The sequence below is a fragment of the Panthera onca genome, chromosome F1, assembly GCF_046562875.1.
Source record: "Panthera onca isolate mPanOnc1 chromosome F1, mPanOnc1 haplotype 2, whole genome shotgun sequence".
NCBI lineage: Eukaryota > Metazoa > Chordata > Mammalia > Carnivora > Felidae > Panthera > Panthera onca.
The window spans coordinates 35659812-35681838 of record NC_138355.1 but is presented as its reverse complement, the minus strand read 5'-3'; the positions used below and the strand labels follow the sequence as shown (position 1 = coordinate 35681838).

Here is a 22027-nt window from a genome sequence, read left to right as displayed (position 1 = left end):
TTTAAGATCTATTCTTTTAGCAACTTTTAAATCTACAGTACATTATTGCTAACTGTCATCATGCTGTATGTTGCATCCAGGATTTATTTATCTTTTAACTGGAAGTTTGTACCTTTTGACCACCTTCACACATTTCTTCCACTCCCCACCCTCACCTCTAGCAATGACCAATCTGTTCTCCATATCTATGAGTTCAGATTTTGTAGATTTCACTTATAAGTAACATCAGACAGTATTTTTCTTTCTCCTTCTGACTTATTCCACTTAGTGTAATGCCCTCAAGGTCCATTTGTGTTGTCACATGGCAAGATTTTCTTCTTTTTTCTGGCTGAATAATAGTCCAGAGTGTGTGTGTGTGTGTGTGTGTGTGTGTGTGTGTGTGTGCCACATTTTCTTTATCCATTCGTCCATTGATGGACCCTTAGGTTGTTTGCCTGTCTTGGCTATTATAAAGAATCCTGCAGGGAACATGGAGTGCACATATCTTTTTGCGATAGTGATTTCATTTTCTTCAGATAAATACCCAGGAGTGGAATTGCTTGATCTTATGGTAATTCTATTTTTAATTTTTTGAGGAATCTCTGAACTGTTTTTCCATGGTGGTTTTACCAGTTTACATTCCCACCCAAAGGACACAAGGGTCCCTTTTTCTCCACATCCTATTCCAGCATTCGTTACGCATTCTTTTTGTTATTGGACATTCTAACAGGTGTGAAATATCTCATTATGCTTTTGATTTGCATTTCCCTGATGATAGTGATGTTGACCACCTTTTCATGTACCTATTGGCCATTTGGATGTTTTCTTTGAAACAAATGTCTAGTTCCTCAGCCCATTTTTTTTTTTTTTAGTGTTTATTTATTTTTGAGAGAGAAAGAGAGCATGAGCAGGGGAGAGGCAGAGAGAGAGGAAGCACAGAATCTGAAGCAGACCCTAGGCTCTGAGCTGTCAGCACAGAGCCCAACGCGGGGCTCAAACTCAGGACTGCAAGAGCATGACCTGAGTTGAAGTCAGACACTTAACTAACTGAGCCACGCAGGCACCCCTTCTCTGCCCATTTTTAAATCAGATTGTTATTTTGCTGTTAAATTGTATGAGTTCTTTAAATATTGAGTATATGATTTCTAAATATTTTCTCCTATCCCATAGATTGCCTATAATTTTTTGATGGATTTCTATGCAGAAGCTTTTTATTTTGATATAGTCCCACTTATTTATTGCTTTTGTTGCCTTTGCTTCTAGCAAAGGCAAAATCTTGTCAAGACTGTTTTAAGGAACTTATTCCTTATGTTTTCTTTTAAGATTTATAGTTTCAAGCTTTATGTTCAAGTCTTTATTTTGAATTGATTTTTGTGTGTTATGTGAGATAATGATACAGTTTCATTCTTTCACATGTGACTGTCCAGTTTTCCCATCATCATTTATTAAACAGACTATCATCTCCCATGTGTATTCTTGGCTGTTTTGTCATAAATTAATTTACTGTATGTGTGGGTTTATTTCTGGGTTCTCTGTTCTGTTGATCTGTGTGTCTGTTTTTATGCCAATACCCATACTCTTTTGATTACTATAGCTTTGTAATATAATTTGAAATCAGGAAGTGTGATACCTCCAACTTTGTTTTTCTTTTCCAAGATTGCTTTGGCTTTGGAGTCTTCTATGGTTCCATACAAAGTTTAGGATTGTTTTTTTCTATTTCTGTGAAAAATGCCAGTGGAATTTTGATAGAGGGTCACTTTGAATCTTTCTTTCTTTCTTTCTGTCTTTCTTTCTTTCTTTCTTTCTTTCTTTCTTTCTTTCTTTCTTTAATATAATTTATTGTTAGCTAACATACAGTGTATACAGTGTGCTCTTGGCTTCGGGAGTAGATTCCCGTGATTCATCACTTACATACAGCACCCAGTGCTCATCCCAATTTATGGACATTTTAACAGTATTATTTCTGCCAATCTATGAGCATAAAATGTCTTCCCATTTATTTTGTGTCTTTTTCAGTTTCTTTCATCAGTATCTTGTAGTTTTTAGTGTACAGGTACATCTTTCATCTCCTTGGATAAATTTATTCCTAGGTATTGTGTTCTTTTTGAAGCAACTGTAAATGGAATTTAAAAAAATTCTTTTCTGATACTTTGTTGTTAATATGTAGAAATGGAACTGATTTCTTATATTGATTTGCATCCTGCAATTTTACTGAACTCGCTTTTTTTATGTTTATTTATTTTTGAGAGAGAGACAGAGAGACAGAGAGAGCATGAGCAGGGGAGGGGCAGAGAGAGAGAGGGAGACACAGGATCCGAAGCAGTCTCCAGGCTCTGAGCTATCAGCACAGAGCCCAACATGGGGCTTGAACTCAGGAACTGTGAGATCATGACCTGAACCGAAGTTGGATGCTTAATCTCAGTCTGAGCCACCCATGTGCCCCCAAATTCACTTATTCTAACAGTTTTTTGGTGGATTCTTTCAGTTTTTTATCTATATAATATCATCATCTGAAAGTAGAGATAGTTTTACTTCTCTTCCAATTTAGATGCCTTTTATTTCTTTTCTTTCTCTGGCTGGGATTTCCAAAACTATATTAAATAAAAGTGGTAAGAGTCAGATCCATGTCTTGTTCCTTATCTTAGAGAAGAAGCTTTCGGCTTTTCATTATTGAATATACTGTTAGCTGTGGGTTTGTCATATGTGGCCTTTATTGTGTTGACTAATGTTCTTTCTGTACTCAGTTTCTTGAGAGTTTTTGTCATGAATAGATGTTGAATTTTGTCAAATGCTTTTTTTACATCTACTGAGATGATCCTATGATTTTTATCCTTTGTTTTGTTAATGTGTTATATTACATTGATTTGCAGATATTGAACCACCCTTAAATCCCTGGAGTAGATCCCAATCTATCATGCTGTATGATGCTTTTAATGTATTGTTAAATTTGGCTTGCTGATACTTTGTTGAGAATTTTTGCACCTGTGTTTATTAGAGATATTGACCTGTAATTTTCTTGTGGTGTCTTTGTCTGGCTTTGGTATCAAGGTAATGCTGACCTGGTAAAATGAGTTTGGAAGTGTTCCCTCCTCTTCTATTTTTTTGTAACATTTTGAGAAGAGTTAGTATTAATTTTTCTTTAAGTTTTGGTGACTTCACCAGTGAAGCCATCTGGTCCTGAACTTTTGTTTTTTGGGAGATTTCTTTGTTGTTGTCATTGTTTTGCTTTGTTTTGTTTTATTAGAGACAGAAAGACTGGGAAAGGACAGAGGGAGAGAGAATATTAATTAGGCTCATGCCCACTGGAACCCAGTCTCATGACCATGAGATCTTGACCTGAGCTGAAATCAAGAGTCAGATGCTTAACTGACTGAGCCACCCAGGCACCCCGGGAGGTTTTTGATTACTGACTGGTTATTTGTCTGTTCAGATTTTATATTCATGATTCATTCCTGGTAGCTAGTATGTTTCTAGGACTTTATCTGTGTCTTCTAGGTTGTCCCATTTATTAGCACATAATTGTTCCTGTTAATCTTACATGATCCTTTGTATCTGTTATATCTGTTGTAATGTCTCCTTTTTCATATCTAATTTTATTTATTTGAGTCCTTTCTCTTTTTTCTGGGAGGGTGGCACCTATTCTCTTCCACGTAGGTGTGGACATTGAAGCTGACTCCATCTCCACCTTCACTCTGATGGCTTCTGATTAATCTGAGTGAATTATGGCAATCCCATTCCCCTGAGATGGGTTCAGGACTAGATATGTACCTAGTTCTGTCAGTGCTATCCGTGGGACTATGTGCTGAGCAATTTGAGGTCTGAGATCTGAGAAAGATCACCTCTCTTTTAAAAAACATATATATAGGTAAAGATAAAGGAAAAGACGGTATTCTGACTCCTGAAACCACAACACTGGGAAATTTTTAATTGATTTTATGTTACAGTAAATACTAGATATTACCATTTAATTTATAATGCAGTGACTGATTAAATATACATCTTTAATGAGGGGAGACATTGGTTAAATAATTTAAAAACTGTCAGTAGAGAATATATTTGGAAACCACAGGATATCCAACTATCAATGTCTTGCTGTTGTACTTTTTAACCTAGCAGGATTTGTTTCAGGCTTCAAGAAGTTTGGACATAGCTACTTAGTGATGTTTCAGTTACCCTGATATGTTCTATTTGTCTGCTTCTCCATCCTTAGCTTTCATTGTCACGCTTGTTGCTTCATGGTTACAAAATGGCTGCAGCGCGTCCAAGGAAGAGGAAGGAGAAAGGCCAGTGGACAAAAAGGGCATGCCAGTTGAGTGGGCCTGCTTTTATCAGGAAAACCAAAGGTTTCCTGGAAACCCCTCTCTGAAACCTGGGGTGTTGTGTTTTATTTGCTGCTAAGTGCAGTGTATCAACTTTATCTTCCCTTCTCAAATTTAGTTTCAAATATGTTAGTTCAGTAACTTGTTTATTTTTTGCTTATGCTTTATCAACTAAATGTTAGACTCACTAGGTAAGACATTTAGTTTTCTTTTTCTAAAATTTGGGCTTCTGAGCTATAAATATGTAAATTTGTGCTAAGTTCATGCAAATTTTAATTTGAACCAGGCATTGTGGAAATTTTTAAATGAGTTTTGTTTTTCTTATGTAAAGTTTTTCTGTCTTAGGAAGAACAGAAAACCTATTGAACATTTGAACTGAACTCCATTATAAGAATTACAATACAAAATACCTCCTCTCAGGGTCCCTTTTGAGAACAGAGATTCACAGTCCATTAAAAGAAAAAATGAGCAGTGTTTAAATTTAATATCTGATATTGCATTCAGGATTTAGCTGAGACTTAGCTGTTCTTAAATTATGTACTCAACTATTTTTTTTTTTTTTTTTTACATCATCCACCTCCCCCCACCTGTATCCTGTTCAGAGACGTACTTATTCTGGGTTACTGAGATAGATCATTGAGGTAAAAATTAAAAGGATAATTTAAGGCTGAAAGAAAATATGGTTCGAAATGAATTGCTGCAGGTAGCAATGTGCGCTATAGACAAGGTAGAGCTGAACTTTGGAAGGAGTTAGGGACACATGGTGCAGTGGGGCAGTGAGTGGCCGCTGGGTAGTTGAGACAGGGGAAATGCAGTTTTAAGTCTCTGTTCAGTGTTAGGGATTAGGCCTAGATTCACGGTGCACCTCAATTTAGGATTCTGGATCTAGGGTGGATGTGGAAGAATAGTTCCGAGCTAAATGCTAGTTTAAGTTCATCTCAGTCATTGAAGAAAATAAATGATGTCTTGTATTTGTTGTACCCGCCATATTCTCACCTGTTGTGACTAGAGGAGCCACTCGTCATAGGGGAGTAGGTAAAATGTGTATGCTTCCAGACTGTTTGGAAAGAAAGAACTAAGTAAATAAGCTATTGCACTAATATTTTTCGCTCTCCCATTTTTATGGTACATGACAGCATCTCTCCGAGAATATGACTTTTATCTTTCCTAATCTGATTATGCAGGAGGAGAGGAGTGGAAAACCAGGCTATTTTATTTCTGTGTCTCTCAATTAGGGAAGGAGGAAACTCATGAGTGAATCTAACAGTTATGTTGCCACAGATTTTTTAATCCAGTTTTTTTTTAAGTTATTTACAGTTATTGTGGACGGTACTGCATGTTGAGGCTAATTGGAAACAGTGACCAGATTCTTAATCATTGTCAGGAAACTGCATTCAGAGAATGAGAAGAACACCCCCACTGGATGAATTGCAGCCACCACCATATCAGGATGACAGTGGTTCTCCCCATCTCTCATGTACGCCCTCAGAAATTGGGGACAGTAAATGTGAATTTTCCCACTGCAGCAACAGTCCACGATGCTCATATAACAAGTGCCCAAGTGAAGGAAGCACAGGTCACGAAATAGAAAGTTTTCATAATAAAGGATATGAAGAAGACGTTCCAAGTGACAGCACTGCAGTCCTGAGCCCAGAAGTAAGTAAAAAAGCACATAGAGTTTTTTAAATGGACGTTATTGGAGGATAATAATCCTGTGCTTCTCCTCTTGGTAAGACGGTTTCATCACTATCCTTGTCCTTTGTGGCTTAAGGTACCCGTGTTCTCCTTGATCTAATCTTGATCCAGCAGACATGTCAGGACTGTCTCGACCATCCTTCACCCACCCCACCCCCTTTTCCCCAAAAGGAGGATGCGTAGCTAAAAATGAAAGCAATACACAAGATGCTGAAAAATTGTCTTCCCCAGGTTTCCACCTCAAGATAGGTCTTTTTTATTTTAACATTGTATACCAAACGTTCTGGAATTACCTGTTTCTTCCATCTTGAGGCTCCTATTATGTGTTTTTTATTTTTAAACTTCTTTTAGTTTGGGTATTTTTACTTCTGGGAGGTTGCTCACTGATGTTTTATAGGTTTTTCAAAAATGATGTTTTTGCATTTTTATGTGATGGAATATGGAAGGGAAGAGTGATGCTCAGCTTTATTAACAACATTTGGATTCATGGCATCACTCAGAGTTGTTGGTTGTGTTTTAAGTTATTTCCTATTTTGAAGCAAAAAAGTGAAAATGACAACAAAAATACATGTGTTGAACTTTTGAAGTCTTTCCATGTTCTTAAAAGGATTTGTTTTAATCTTTCAACAATGATGAACGCTGTAATAGTAATTTGAGCTTTCCATTAGGTACTATGTACTTTTAGGACTTACTTTCTTTTAGATTGCAGCTTTTTACAACTTTTGGCCCAAACAGCATTTCATAGTAGTACTCTAGTTATGTCAGTGTTCTCACTAGGTGAATTCCATATACTGCCAAAATTAAATAATGAAAATAGAGCCATGAACAGAATTCCCACAATTTTAAGTTTTTCTTACATAATTTCTAAAAACACGTGTTATCTGTCACTATGTTTCTACTATTTCTAGTATTCTAATATAGTATCTAATTGAGAAGAAAATTCCACATTGGAATTTTACGTTTAACACGTCCGTATTTCATGGTTTTCCACAAAGACTATTTCTTTGTGCTCTGTGCATGAACAAATTTGAGACCACTGTTTTGTAGGTTTACACACTGGATAGATAGCCAACAAGTTAATGGAGGAGCCTGGATTGTGGAGTTAACAATAACAGTAGCAGTCAACAGTTGTGCCAGAAATTTGGCTATAAGCTTTATAGTCAGCTCAGTTAATTTTAGCAACCTCATCTTCAGGAAGTTATTTCCATTTTACAAATGAAAATATTAAGACTCAGAGAGTTAAGCAGTTTGCCCACATACAAGCACCTATTAGATGGTAGAACTGTAATGCAAACCCAGGTCTGTCTGACTGCAAAAGCAGTGCTCTTAACAACTATATTCTGTTGCCCTTCTTGACCTAAATCGTTGTGTGGGAAATTACTTTGATCATTGGCATGGTACCCTCCCTTGCCTGGTACCCTACCAGGCAAGCTGTTTCAGAGAACTCATGGACCAAATTCAGATGCTCAGATCACGTATGTGTGTATGTGTGTGTGTGTGTGTGTGCATGCACATGTGTTTTAACCTATTTCTTTTTTTTTCTTTTTTTTTAATTATGAAATTTATTGTCAAATTGGTTTCCATACAACACCCAGTGCTCATCCCAACAGGTACCCTCCTCAATGCCCATTACCCACCGTCCGCTCCCTCCCACCCCCCATCAACCCTCGGTTTATTCTCAGTTTTTAGGAGTCTTAACCTATTTCAAATATAATGTAAGAAGAGGAGCAAGGTGAGGTAGGTTAACACACTTAGAATAGGATGCCAGTAGGTACAGGTGGTAGGAATACACTATATATAAGCCTTGGTTTAAGTAATGCCCAAGTGTCCTATGTCACTCTTTCTGCCCCATCAGTGTTCCCTATATATGGTTGTAGTAACAGGGACAAGAGTTGAGTTTTTTTGTTTTTGTTTTTTTTTAAAGTAATCTGTACACCTAGCGTGGAGCTTGTACTCACAACCGCCAGATCAGGACTTGTATACTCCACCAGCTGAGCCAGCCAGGCACCCCAAGAGTTGAGATGTAAACAACAGTGCCAGGGGCCAAAAACATATACTTGTTTTCTGGGAGAGATGCAGGGACAATTACTCCTGTCATCAGTAAAAGTTGCCAATTAGCCTACTAAATCAACCTAGGTTCTATTTCCATTAAGGAACACATGGGTGACAGAGCTTTAGCTCAGAGGTGACATGATCATGGCTTGGGCCTTGCATTCCTTCCTTTAGGCAGTACTCATTTGTTCTATTATATTTTTGATTCATTATGTCTGTCTTTGGCATATCTTCCAAGTTATTAATTTAGTTACTATCTGTATTTACTGTATCTTCTGAATTTTGCCTCTCAGATTACTTCCTTATTCATTATTTATAGTTAACACAGGCGTTGAGTTTTGCCCATATTTCAGAAGCTGCCAGCTTGCTGTCTGTTGACACTTAGTCTCTTCTATCCTGCTTGTTTTTGTGTCTCTGTAGCAGAATTGAATATATTCAGACTACAGCAAGTGCATGTTGTATCAATATCTAGATGCTTTTATAGCCTCTGTTAGTATAAAGTCCACTCTTGTGTTTTTTCAAATTTATTTTGCTTTCTACTGTTCCTTTAATAGATACTATTTATCAAATAGAAAAGTCTTACTTTCCTCTTCGTTTAATTCAGGGCATAGCTATGTTAGTGCCCATCTACACGCACAACTGAACTGGGATAGGAGTGAGGGTTCCAGTGAGGGTTCCCTGGCAAGAAGGTCAAAAACTCTACTGATGACCTGTTACTAGCTGACAGTCATTCAAATGTAGACACCTTGGAAGGAGGGATTATTTTCTAGTAGCCTGTTTAGAGAACACAAATAGTAATTTTTGTCTATAAAGGTCCACCCTTTTAACCCTCTCTGGGACGTTATGAAATTTTTTACTGCCTTGTAAATCTTAGCTATTATGATACTATTTTAGAAAGTATTTCATTGAAAAATCAAAGCCATGTAATTAATCATCTTTGATTGCCAATTATGAACTGGCATACGTTAAAACATTTTGCTCTAGATTGTCAGTTTTTTTTGACAGAATAAGAATATGTTTATCCTGATTTCATCATATTCCATTTAAAAAAAAAAAAAAGCCGAATCCTTCTCTAAGAGTCTGTTCCCTCTCCCTAAGTGTTATTCTTCATTTCTTCTTTTTTTTTCATACATGGTACCAAGCAGGGTCACCCATAGGTAGACATGTAAGATTTATATGTAAAAGGCCTGAGTATTTTTGGTTCTCTGCTGAGTCTTCCCCAACTAAAATACAGCCTGGCACATGGTTAGTACAACAGTTAGAGTTTGTGTTCAGCTGCTTTAACAAGAGACCAATATGATGGCTAAAAACCACAAAAGATTGTCTTTCATTTAACGACAGTCTAGGGGAGTAGGTGGCTTCGCTCTACATCATTCAGGGGCTTGCGGGGGGAGGGGGGTGGCGGGCAGGGCGGAAGGTTGTTTTTTTGTCACTCTGCCGTCCCCTGGAGTATTTGTCTTAGTCCACATGGTCCAAGCAGAGCCACCCATCCTACCTGCGTATCTGCTGGTGGGAAGCCTGAGAAAAAAAGAGAGTGAAGGTCAAGTAATTTCCTCTGTAAACCTAATCTGGATGTTTCAGACATAACCCTGCTTGCCTCCCACTGACCAAAGCCAAGTCTCATGAGCATAGCGGCCACAAGGAAAGTTTTGAAGGGCGGTCTCTTGTGGGACAGTGTGTTTCTGCCTCAACTCTGGTAGCCCTTCTCAGAAATGCAAAAAGGAAGAATGGGACTAGTAGGAGTGGCTGCTACCGTAGGCACCAAAGACATGTTCAGAAGCAGAAAATTATAAAATTGGTCCACATTTGGGGCGCCTGGGTGGCGCAGTCGGTTAAGCGTCCGACTTCAGCCAGGTCACGATCTCGCGGTCCGTGAGTTCGAGCCCCGCGTCAGGCTCTGGGCTGATGGCCCGGAGCCTGGAGCCTGTTTCCGATTCTGTGTCTCCCTCTCTCTCTGCCCCTCCCCCGTTCATGCTCTGTCTCTCTCTGTCCCAAAAAATAAATAAAAAACGTTGAAAAAAAAAAAAAATTGGTCCACATTTTAAAATGTCCATCATTTTAAGATGTTTAAGACTTGTTAAAATGCTTGAAGGGACAAAGTGGTGTCGTTGAAAGATCAGAGACCTGGGTTTGGCACAGTCGGTAAGTAGCCAACCCTTTTGTTACATTCCAGGGACTTAGGCTGGCAGGAATTTGAGACAATTCTGGGTAAAACAGGTACAGCTTCTTCCAGCCTCATCATTAAAATGTACAGTTTTGGTCTTTCTGGAAGTTTTGAAATGTATAGTCAGCAATTTTCAACAGTAAGTAACCTCAGAAAATAATACGTAGTTTTAAATTGAGGTTAAAAATTAAAGTGTAAATAATGTATGTGTTATGGAAAATAAGTATTTGGCCACAAGTATTTTTGAGGCCTCTGTATTTATACTTTCATATTTCCCATTTCCCTTGATTTCCAAGCCTCAAGGTGCTTACACTCTGTTACAGATGGGGTGTTTTAGAACAAACTTTCCAAAGGGGACCAAATTTTTCAATGGCATTATACTTGTATTCATTATCTTTCTATCCAGCCTAATATTGAGCTGTCAGTTGCATTGTTTATAATGTTGAAAGTGCAATTTAGTAGTTTCCTACGAAAGGAAGAGAGATACATCTTGAAGCATGTATTTTTAATTATAAAAACATATATCTAACTTTCTCAAAATTGTGATGGGGAATACTAAATTCTTTGTATTATGATAAGCTTTTGAGTTTAACCTACCACGTTTACTCCTCTGACCTTGTGGAGTAGCTTTTGATCGTAGTTGACTGTTACTTATTATTCTTATTATTACCTTCTTTGTGACAGTTTTCACATCCTCCTCCTAAAGCAGTATCAGATGTTTATTTACATGCTCGATTAAATACTAGAGTTAAAAACTGAAAACATTTCAATTTGCTTTTCTTAGGATATGTCAGCTCAAGGATCATCTTCACAGCTTCCCAAACCTTTTGATCCTGAGCCAGAAGCTAAATATGGCACACTGGATGTGACTTTTGACTATGACTCACAAGAACAGAAGCTTCTGGTAACAGTGACAGCTGTCACCGATATCCCAACATATAACAGGACAGGTGGCAACTCATGGCAAGTACACCTTGTTCTTCTACCTATAAAGAAGCAGAGAGCAAAAACCAGCATCCAGAGAGGACCATGCCCTGTCTTCACAGAGACATTCAAGTTCAATCATGTTGAATCTGAGATGATTGGAAATTACGCAGTTCGGTTTAGACTGTATGGTGTACACCGTATGAAAAAGGAAAAGATTGTGGGGGAAAAGATTTTTTATTTGACGAAATTGAATCTTCAAGGGAAAATGTCACTACCTGTGATATTGGAACCTTCTTACAATCATTCTGTGAGTATCTGATCAAATAGCCTGACTATGCTTTATGTCGTGATATATAACGTAGAGAGTTTTTAAAATCCATTATCAGTCCAGCCACTTTTTCAGTCTTTTTTAAATGCAATAATCATGCCTTTACAAAATTTCTAAGCCCTGGATAGGTGGGTCTAATTTTTTCTCATTCTAGAAAAGTTGCCCTTGAAGATTATATGTGACTTATGTATTTTGTTTAGTCCTTCACAGAGTCCAGTCCAATGTCTTACACATTTGTTCCTGTGTTAAATATTTATTAGATGATTGATTATGACATCAAACAAACTCCATGCAGATTTTATTGTTTCTTTTCCAGGTTAAAACTAAGTGGTACAGTAAGATCTAGCCCCGTATCTTATTTAATATGCCACAGAAATCATTTGCTTTTATAGAATATGTACTGCTGCCCAGGTCATGGCTAATTATCTTTCCAGAACTGCTATGAAATTATTTTTAAAGGTTCAAAAGAAAATCTGGCCTTGTTATACTCTGTACCCTTTCTAAACAAATGTTTTGCAGTAGTTTGGGGAGAATACTTCAGTTTCGTCTATGAGCTATTATCCCTTTTCCCTTTTTTGCTCCAGGTTCTGATCACATACAAGTCTCTCTCCCTCTCTCCCTCCATATTTTTAACTAAATTCCCGCAAGACATTGCAAATCACAGGAGGGTTGACCTGCTTCTTTAAACCGGAGATACATTATGTCACATAGTTATTTAGATTATGAGAAAATCTGTGATATGCTGTAAATGTAAATTACAAATTGTATTTATTCCTCTCTACTATATTGAATTAAAAGCATTTTTATAATATAAATACAGAGATTTTAGAATGGATATTTATTTTTAAATAAAGGTATAATATTTGAGGGTTGTTTTTAAGCTTTTAAAGGGTGTAAGCATATGTTCAAGATCAGAGAATTTATACCAGGAAGCATTTGATCTTATAGGACCCTCATTCACATTAGATTTTTTTTTCACCATACCATTTCAGCTGGATGATTTCAACATTTTTAAAACCAAAGGCCGTAGTAAGTATAGTATATCCCTTCAGGTTTGTAGGATACTGTTTAGCCTTTATTGATAACTTGTTACAATTTTAAATTGCAGAATTACCACTGTGGGGAAATATCCCTTTTAAAAATATAATATCAGCAGTTTATCAGAGGAGAGTTTTTTATAAAATTGAATATTTGGCAGTTCTTAATAGGATTGTAAACTTTTTCATGATTTGGTCTGAGTGATGACTAGTTAATCTGTGAAAACACATTCTTATAGAGAAATATACCTGATTTAAATTGGAAGAGAATGACTGTATCATCATGAGGTATGTATTTTGTATTTATTTACTTCAAATGATCCATTTCCAACTCTGTGTTAATTATATTCATTTCACAAACAAAATGAAGCAACAGAAAATAATATGGTTTCATCTCTGGTCCAACTAAATTATTTCTGTATATACCTACATTACATGTATTGGCTTGTAGTCCTTGATTCTATATTTCTGACAACCAGTATAGTAAATTTCTGAAGCATGTTCCCAAAAAGAAAAAAGTGCTAGACAAATAGCTTCTAAGAATCTGACTAGAACTGTCCATTGCTCTGGGAGAATTTTTTCTCTACACTGCCACCCTTTTCAGATTTACTGCCTGTGTTTAATTGTTCCTCTCTCTTTCCATCTTTCCCGTTCCACCTTCTCCAAATCCAAAATATTTTGGCTTCTGTGCCAAAAACAATTTAGCACACCACAATTTTGAGGTCAAGACTCATAATTCTATCAGTTGTCTTGTCATAACAATAAAATACTCCTAGAATGTATGTGTTCTGTATGTGCTACAGTGTTTATGTTCTCTTTGCTTAAGTTTTGATACTAACCGTATAGAAAAATCATGTGATTATAGATTACGTGGGTGATTTTAGCTTTAATTTTATAAGATGTAATAATAAATGAGTGAGAAGTTGTCATAATTAAACAATTTATTCTTGTAGCTTTTGAATAATTACTTGATGTCGTTGCAAGAATATTAATTAGCCTTTAGGTAAAGGACAGTTTTAAGATATTCAAAAATTGATATACTATGATTAAACATATTTGCAGTTTAATTACAGTTTACTTTCATGGGTAATAATAGAAAAACAGAATTCTACAATGGAAAATTTAACTTTATATTCAGGAACTGATCAAATCAGTACATTGAGAGAAAAAATGATCACTATCACCGGATGACTGAGAACTAAACCCTGAGTTTCCCTGAGGGTAGAATTTAAGTTGAACTTTAAGATAAAGATTCGGTTTGATCACTGAATGATAGAAAACATACAGAGTTGAAAAGCATGAGTCCTTTGTACTAACTAGCTGTGGCTGTAACTTTGGATAAATTATCTAATCACTTTGGGCATCAGGTTTCTTAATAGTAAAATGAGGGAATTAAACCAAATGTCCCATCTATCTCTGATATTATGTTTCTACTAATATATTTTGGGAAAGGCATTAGGTAAGAACAGAAATGGGTGGAATTTAGATGCATTTGGTGTGCTAAATATATGACATTTTGTTTGGATATTTATTATGATTTCTCACTCCTCCATATATTTTCAACTGTCTTCTAATGTCTGAGAAAGTCCCAACTAATAGTCCCACCTCCCTGAGGGCAAGTTCACTTTTCCAGCCTGACTGGTAGCTCAGGCAGAGCCACGCTCGCGAGGCGCTCCAGTCCTATTCGTGTCCAGGAAATCTCAGTACAGACTGAACAGAGAAGCAGGGGCTGCACTCACATCATGTTTGCATGGGCTGATGGTGGAGGAATCTGATACTCAGAGTCCGTAGTAATTCTGAATTAGCTTTGCTGGTGCAGAAATAGTATGTGTGCTTGACAGTGACTGTTGCAGGAGAGAAAAGACCTTGGCACATGAGTGTCCATGGGGAGCAGTGGCACAATTTCCTCACCGGGCCAGTTCTGCAGCGTAGTTTTAGTTTTGTTCTTGAGAAGCGTACCCATAAGCCTATTCTCTAGTCATCCTGATTCCCTTAATAAATTACTCTTCCGTTTAATGTTAGCTTCCAGTGTTTTCAGATAAGAACCCTGACTGACAAATGTTGAAATAGCCATATGGTTTATTATTTAGTTGTTTTAGTCATCTCTGAAGCCAGACTCAACAGCTAGAATGTTATCAGTTACCCTTCCTGCCCCGGTGTTCCCCTCTTACTGGAACTTTTCTCATGTACTCATCTTTGTTCATATGACACTCTTTCCTGGTATATAACCCCAGCTACTTTCTTCACCTGCATCTTTAATGCCATATTACTCTGTATAACAGTTGCCTGGAATGGCATCTCCCCCCCCACTTTTTTTAATTTTTTTTTTTATTTTTGAGAGAGAGAGACAGAGCACGAACAGGGAAGGGGCAGAGAGAGAGGGAGACACAGAATCCAAAGCAAGCTCCAGGCTCTGAGCTGTCAGCAAAGAGCCCAATGCGGGGCTCGAATTCACAGACAGTGAAATTATGACCTGAGCCAAAGTCAGGCACACAACCGACTGAGCCACCCAGGCACCCCACCTCTCCCCTTTTCTTAATTCCAGTTGTATTTCTCATTCAGCTACTAGATTTCTTAACAATATTAGATTTTTTATTATGATTTATTAATAATGAGACTTTGTTCTTTCTCTCACAACCCTTCCTATACAGACACTATTTAACTAGCATAATGTATGCAGTGTGACCAGCTAGGAAATGGGGACTTCAGTCCTATAGCTGCAAAGCACTGAATTCAGCTACCACCTTGAGTGAGCTTAGAAGTAGATTCTTGGCCAGAGCCTCCAGATAATAGCCCAGCCCAGCTGAAACTTTGATTTCAGTCTCGTGAGACCCTAAGTAGAGAATCCAGCTGAGCTCATTTGGACTTCCTACCACAGAAAGTGTGTTGAAACTTAAGCTTTAGCAACAGAGGGCGCTTAACATGTGCCTTGACATCTGTGTTCCATTCAGTCTGGCTCCATGTCATATTTCTGTGTGAATGCATAGCATCTATAGTAAGTAGACGTGGGAGTGGGTGGGCTTGTCTCTGAGGGAAGGAGATCCTCAGGAACTCCTAGACTTAAAGACTGGAGAAAGGAGGGGTAAGGTAGGAAGAAAGAAATACTAAAATATCCCAAGAGCCAAGAATCAGTTATGAAGGAAGGAATGATTAACTTTGTCAAATGCTACTAATGGAACCAATAATCTAAGTATTGAAACTGCTCATTGAGGGGCTCCTGGGTGGCTCAGTTGGTTGAGCACCTGACTTCAACTCAGGTCATTATCTCACAGTTCGTGAGTTCAAGCCCTGTGTCCGGCTTTGTGCTGACAGCGCGGAACTTGGAGCCCACTTTGTGGGTTTGTGTCTCCCTCTCTCTCTGCCTCTCCCCTGCCCATGCTCTGTTTCTCTGTCACTGTCTCTCTCAAAAACAAATTAACATTAAAAAGAAAAAGAAAAAGAAAACTAACTGCTCGTTGAATTCAGGATATTCAGGTAATGGGTAGCCTTAGCGGGACCAATTTGGATGGGGTAGAGGGTAGGCAGAATACAAACTAGAGTGGTAATCATGGGGACAACTTTTAAGCCAAATTTGGCTATGAAAGTAGGAAGGAAGAGGACTTTAGGAAAAATGTTTTTGAGGTTAGGAGAAACATGGGCACACTTAAATACTAATGCCAATGGGGTGCCTGGGTGGCTCATCCGATTAAGTGTCTGACTCTGCTGACAGCTCAGAGCCTGGAGCCTTTTTCTGATTCTGTGCCTCCCTCTCTCTCTGCCCCTCCCCTGCTCGCACTTTGTCTCTCTCTCCCCCTCTCAAAAATAAATAAAACATTAAAAAAAAATTTTTTGAATACTGATGCCAACGATGTAATCAGTGATGATGTACAGTATCAGGGAACAAATTGAGAATGGGGATTAACCGATACATTTGGGATGATGAGAGGCAAAAATGTTAAGAGTATTTTTAAGACATGTGTTTAAATTGTGGACCGTGAAATCTCAGTTGAAGAAAGACGGAAGTAAAGCTAGAAAGGGACTGACAGGCAGTGGAAGGAGAAAGGCTGGTGGACTGAAAATCCCAAGGATATCAAGGAACAGATGAGACAGGAGGAGTTGAAGAAGTGTGGAATGACAGGGGAATGTAGTTAGAGAGGAGACTGCTTTCAGTTAATTTCAGTGATGGACGACAAGGGTCCAGAGTGAGTATCTGCGATAGAATAAGAGGCACAATCACCGGAGATGGATAAGTTGGTCAGGAGAGGCCAGGTTCTTGGTGGCTGGCTTATCCACCTGCACACTGGAGTCACAAAAGATCCTGGCAGAAATTAAAGTACAAAAGAAGATTGAATGAAAGATTATTGTTCTCGAGGAACGCAAAGGAAATGCCCAGGGCGGACTATCTATGAAGACAGGATGATATCAGCCTTAAAGAAAAATAGTTATTCTTGTCTATAAATTCAGAGGAAGAATGTTTGAGAAAGCAGCGGAGAACTTTGCTTTTGACCCTAAGGCATTTCAGGTACGAGGGAATAACCAGGATGGATAAGTCTGCAGAGGATGATGTATCCTCAGGGAAGAATTGGATTTTGGTTGAAGTAAGGCATTGGGGGGTTCATAGAAGAACCTAAAGTTCTGGAGGAGTTTATCATAGATCAGGAGTACCAGAAGGCATAGTGAAGAGATTCAGAAAAGGAGGAACATAACACAAGGAACGTAATGTCTTAAAGTAAAAGACGTAGCCAATATCATCAGGGATTTGCCTTCATTTAGGTTGCTCTGAAATGTCAAACCCAATTATAATTTGAATCTATTTAAATCTCAGATTTTATATAAAGTCTAATTGAAATCCCATCTTTATAGAAATTTGTTACGTTGTTTCTAATATAAATTTAAATTAGTTGATCTTATCTTTGTTTTTTAAATGTTTAGTTTTGAGAGAGACAGAGAGGGTGAGCATGAGTGGAGGAGGGGCAGAGAGAGAGGGGGACAGAGGATCCATCCAAAGCAGGCTCTGCACTGACAGCAGTGAGCCCAATGTGGACAGCAGTGAGCCCAATGTGGGGCTGAAACTCACAAACCGTGAGATCATGACCTCAGCCAAAGTCAGATGCTCAACCGACTGAGCCACCCACGTGCCCCAATCTTATCTATCTTTGTATACCAAATATCTAGTAGTGGTTATTGCTGTATGAATGTTGAATGGATGGATGGATGAGTAGGTGCATGTGGTACCTATTGTTTCTGACTTGTTGCCTCTGATGCTTGTTTTTGTGGCTAGTCATAGGTTTTCTTGTTATTGAACTTGTTCTGTGCCCTTCTAGATTTTAAATACTTTAAGAATAGAGACTGTGTGTGTTTGATTTGTATGGTTTTAGTTTTACTTACTTTTCGTAGAACCTAGAACATAGGTATTCAGTGAATACCTATTAAATTGATTCATCAACATGTTCAGGTAAGCCTAATCATTGAAAAATTCTTACTAAGGTCTATTTCATTATTCCCTGCTAGGTATCAAAACAGCCCTGTTAGGAATCTTTTATGATTTAGAATCCAGTGAGTATACTCATAGGGTAATTAAATAGGAACACATCACAGAGTGTTTTATTTTTAAATAATAATCAACTAGAGACATATATGCTTATGTAATTTCCCATTCAAGAGTATAATGCCACAGTCTTTCAGACTTCCTTATGACTTACTAAAATGATGATCTTCTTTTAGGTACTTTAGAACCTATAATTCTTAAAATTCCTGTGTCTCAAAAATAGCCTATCTTTTTGTTAATAGATTGAATTAATTTAGTTTGATATTTATACTGTGACTGTTATTTTTAAGACAGGTAAATTATTACTTATACTCTGTAATTGAAATGTGTGTCCTCCTAAGAATCATACTTTAGTCTGTATTATTAGCAAGTGTCTTCCAAAACTTAGCTTCACCTGTTTTCATATTCACGACATTCACATACTACCATTGTGAAGAATCTACATTTAGAAAATGTACGTTACACTCCTTAATCCTAAAGCAATTAAAAATAGAGCTTCATGATAAACTAATGATCACAGTTAAAAATTACTACGTGAAGGAGAAAGCTGCCTGTGTATAATTCAGTTCCCTAGACAATAACACCAGTATGAGTCATGACTCACTTTAGTGTAAAACTAAATAGTTACAGACCTATTTAGAGGCAGTTATTCAGAGTAGGTAAGCATATATTATCAGTAGAGAGGAATAGCTCTAGTCTGGGAAGTATTGTTATTAGATAAATCTTTCAGTGAAAGAGAATCTAAATTAGAAAATAAAAGGAAGTCTTTTGTTTAAATCAGATTCTTAGTTTACAGGATCAAAAGAAGTCAAGTTTAGATCCTACGTCTCAAGAAATTTTGAACATTCAGAAAAATTGAGTGGGAAAAAATGGAATCTTAGTAGCTAAAACTGTTTGTTCTGCATATCGAGTATAGGGAACAGCAAACAACTCACCTAGGATTCATTGAGTTGAAGCCTCCATGTGCTAAACAATACACTACTGAGGACCAGCCTGTACTTTGCTCTTGTATTATTTTTTTCAAAAATGAGCCAGAAAATTGAAGAAATAAGCATAAAGTACAGGTATTATTTTCCTTTTCTGCTGTATTTTATCTTATGCAATTAACTCTTCCAACATACTGATTTCAATTGTTTGCACTACTAATGAGAGAAATTAACAAATGCTTTATGGAAAGACAGTACTATTTGATCAATTTAGAGTGGACGAAAGATTATGACAGATAAATTTAGGTTTAAGAGGACAGCATATTCTATAATTAAGAACACTCTAAAGTTCATTAAATAGAGCAAGAGGGGATAAAATAGTGTTCTTTACAGGAACATTTGGAAAGTTCCTGTAAATTATAAATAGTTCAGATTATAAATAGTGACCATTATTTTTTAAAAAGTTTTCATTTGGAGCGTCTAGATGCTAGACACCCTGAATGCATGCCTTTTTCACTAATACCAACCAGAAGCTATACATACTTTCCTTTACAGGTGCACTTTACTACATTACCATGAACAATTCCCTTTTTCCTGGGTTGTTGCACAATAATAGAATAGTTATATCCACTGTGCTCATTGGTCATGTGGTGGGTGGCTGATAATTAATGAATAATAACATTGAGTGAGGTTATTCTTGAGGCCTACCTTTTACAGATAAAAGAAATAGCAAACAGAAGCAACATTTAATTTCTTCTTAGTCATTTTCCCCTATCATGTTCATATTAAATAACAGGGCAGTATCCAGTGGGCAAATCTGTTTCAAAACCCAAATCTTTAATTTTAAGATTTTCACATTTAAAATCTTGACAGATAATTTCAAATAGTAGGTTCTTACTGGAAAAATTATTAAAATGGCTCTAATTTTGAAACATGGTAGATATAAAAATGTATTTTATCAGAATGTATTTTAGAAACCAACCAGTGGTAATTATATTGTTTATAGTCTTTTCATCTGAATTAGTATTGAAGATGCGTCTCCCAAAAGAGCTGTGGATTTATCTGCTGTGACATTTATTTTGAAGTTGATAGGGTTTAATGCTACCTTCAGAGTAATGCCTATTTAGGCATAGAGTGTGAATTTAAAGAGAGCTGAAAAATCCTAATTACAAAAATGTTTTTTTCACCAGAAAACTTGAAATTTAGTGTAGAAAAGAAGCAGTTTTGTAGTTGATGCATCTATGTTCTTATGGTGGAATACGACTTTAAATACTGAATGCAGGCCTAGGACAGAAGAAATGAATTTTTAAAAATTAAAGTTGAAAGAAATCTATTATTAGTGAGTTTTCAGTCTAATCATTACATTTGTTCTATGGACTCTGTAGGGACCTATTAGGAGCCAGAAAAAAATATCCATTTGACAGTTACATTTTACTTAATTCTACTCAGAGCAAAGAATAATTCTGGTCAAAACTGATAGTACATGATAAGCCTGAATATCAATTCCTGATGCTGTTCCTATTAGGCAGATATATTTAAATGATTTCTGTCACTGAAAATGAGCATAGTCCTGCACATACGTTGTGTGCTTATTCATTACTGGAAGCTCCTGCTCAAGGGAAATGCACATTTTTAAGGGTTGTGCATGCAAAGCTATTCTTGGGAAAAGCCTAATTCTCCATAGTGTACATGCTAGTGCTTGAGATACGACTGGAATATATGACCTGACTCCCTCACAAGGTTGGGATGAGTAAAGGAGATGAACTATGTGAAAACCTTTGTAGACCAGAAATGCTAGTTGTTAACCTGAAATAAAATAGATTATCCTTAATTTAATATGGATCATTCTGCCATTAATAACGTTGTATAAGATACTCTCTTGCCTTGCAAAAAACACAGTGTCTTATCTTTCCTTTGTCTAGTCTTAGACCTAGAACGTTCGTATAAGCTCTATCTATCTAGCAGTTACAGTGGTCCTCTTATAGTCTGTCACTTTGGGCAGCTGGTGACTAGAATGGTACCAATTGCATGTTTTCTAGTAGAAAAAGCTGGTATTGCTGATTAGGAACTAAAGACTTAATAAGTTTGGTACACATAATTTTTAAATTATCTGATATATCATCAAAGCATATAATTTATATATAATCAAATTGTATTAATATTTCCATAATCTACAATAAAAAATAGAGTGAGATAATTGAACTTTAATTTGGTTTATTTTTCAAAGAATAAGATATTATCTAGTTCATGGAAAATAGCCTGTATTATAAGTACATTTTTCATATCAGTCAGCTTAATTTGGGGGTATATTTTTCTTCAAAATGAAAGCCGGCATTGTCCCTTTTTCAATATTTATTTAGGGGGGCTGGAGGACTAGAGAGAGGGGAACAGAAGATCCAAAGAGGGCTCTATGCTGACAGCAGAGAGCCCCATGCAGGGCTCAAACTCATGAACCGTGAAATCATGACCTAAGCTGAAGTTAGGTACTTAACCTTAAGACTGAGCTACCCAGGTGCCCCTGGCATTATCCCTTAAGCTGTATTCACATTATAAAAAATTTTTCTCTATGCTAACTCATTTGTGATATTTCATAAAAGACTAAAGAATTACCGGGTAGTGGGAATCTACAGTTTTAATGTCAAAATTGTTAGACATCCAAGACAAAGTGTGCATTTGTATTTGGGTGGGTTGGTGTAGCATCCAGGTTGGGAGCCCAGAGGCTCTGCAGTCCCTGGCCTCACATCTTGGTTCCCCAGTTCATCCTGATTTGTGTTCTTAGGTGAGTACTCAGCCCCTCTGTGCCTCATTCATTCATTAGTTCGTAAAAGGGGCTAGTAGCAATGATGGCTGCCTCAGAATATGTGAGGCAAGTAAAGGAGAGAAACCATGTACAGAACTGAAATCATCATCTAGCACAAAGTAGGACCTTGATACTGTTAAGTGATTTGGTTTATTTCGTCTTATTCATGTGTGGATAAATTTAGTGTTCTAAGTCAGTAGTAATCTTCATTTGGTGCTAGTCCATAAATAAAAATTATTATATTGTGTTTTTCAAGTTTCCAAATGAGGAGGA

The 22027-nt window shown here is 37.0% G+C and overlaps 1 protein-coding gene across 4 annotated transcripts in view; it reads left to right on the top strand.

Moving 5' to 3' along the window:
* Positions 1–22027, top strand: part of SYT14 (synaptotagmin 14) — a 209843-nt gene that overhangs the window by 136349 nt on the left and 51467 nt on the right. For all 4 annotated transcript variants that reach the window (XM_078441345.2, XM_078441344.2, XM_060643922.2 and 1 more), the window contains 2 exons: positions 5683–5954; positions 10994–11443. In XM_078441345.2, the coding sequence (XP_078297471.1) occupies positions 5683–5954; positions 10994–11443 (722 nt within the window). The remainder of the gene's footprint in view (positions 1–5682; positions 5955–10993; positions 11444–22027) is intronic.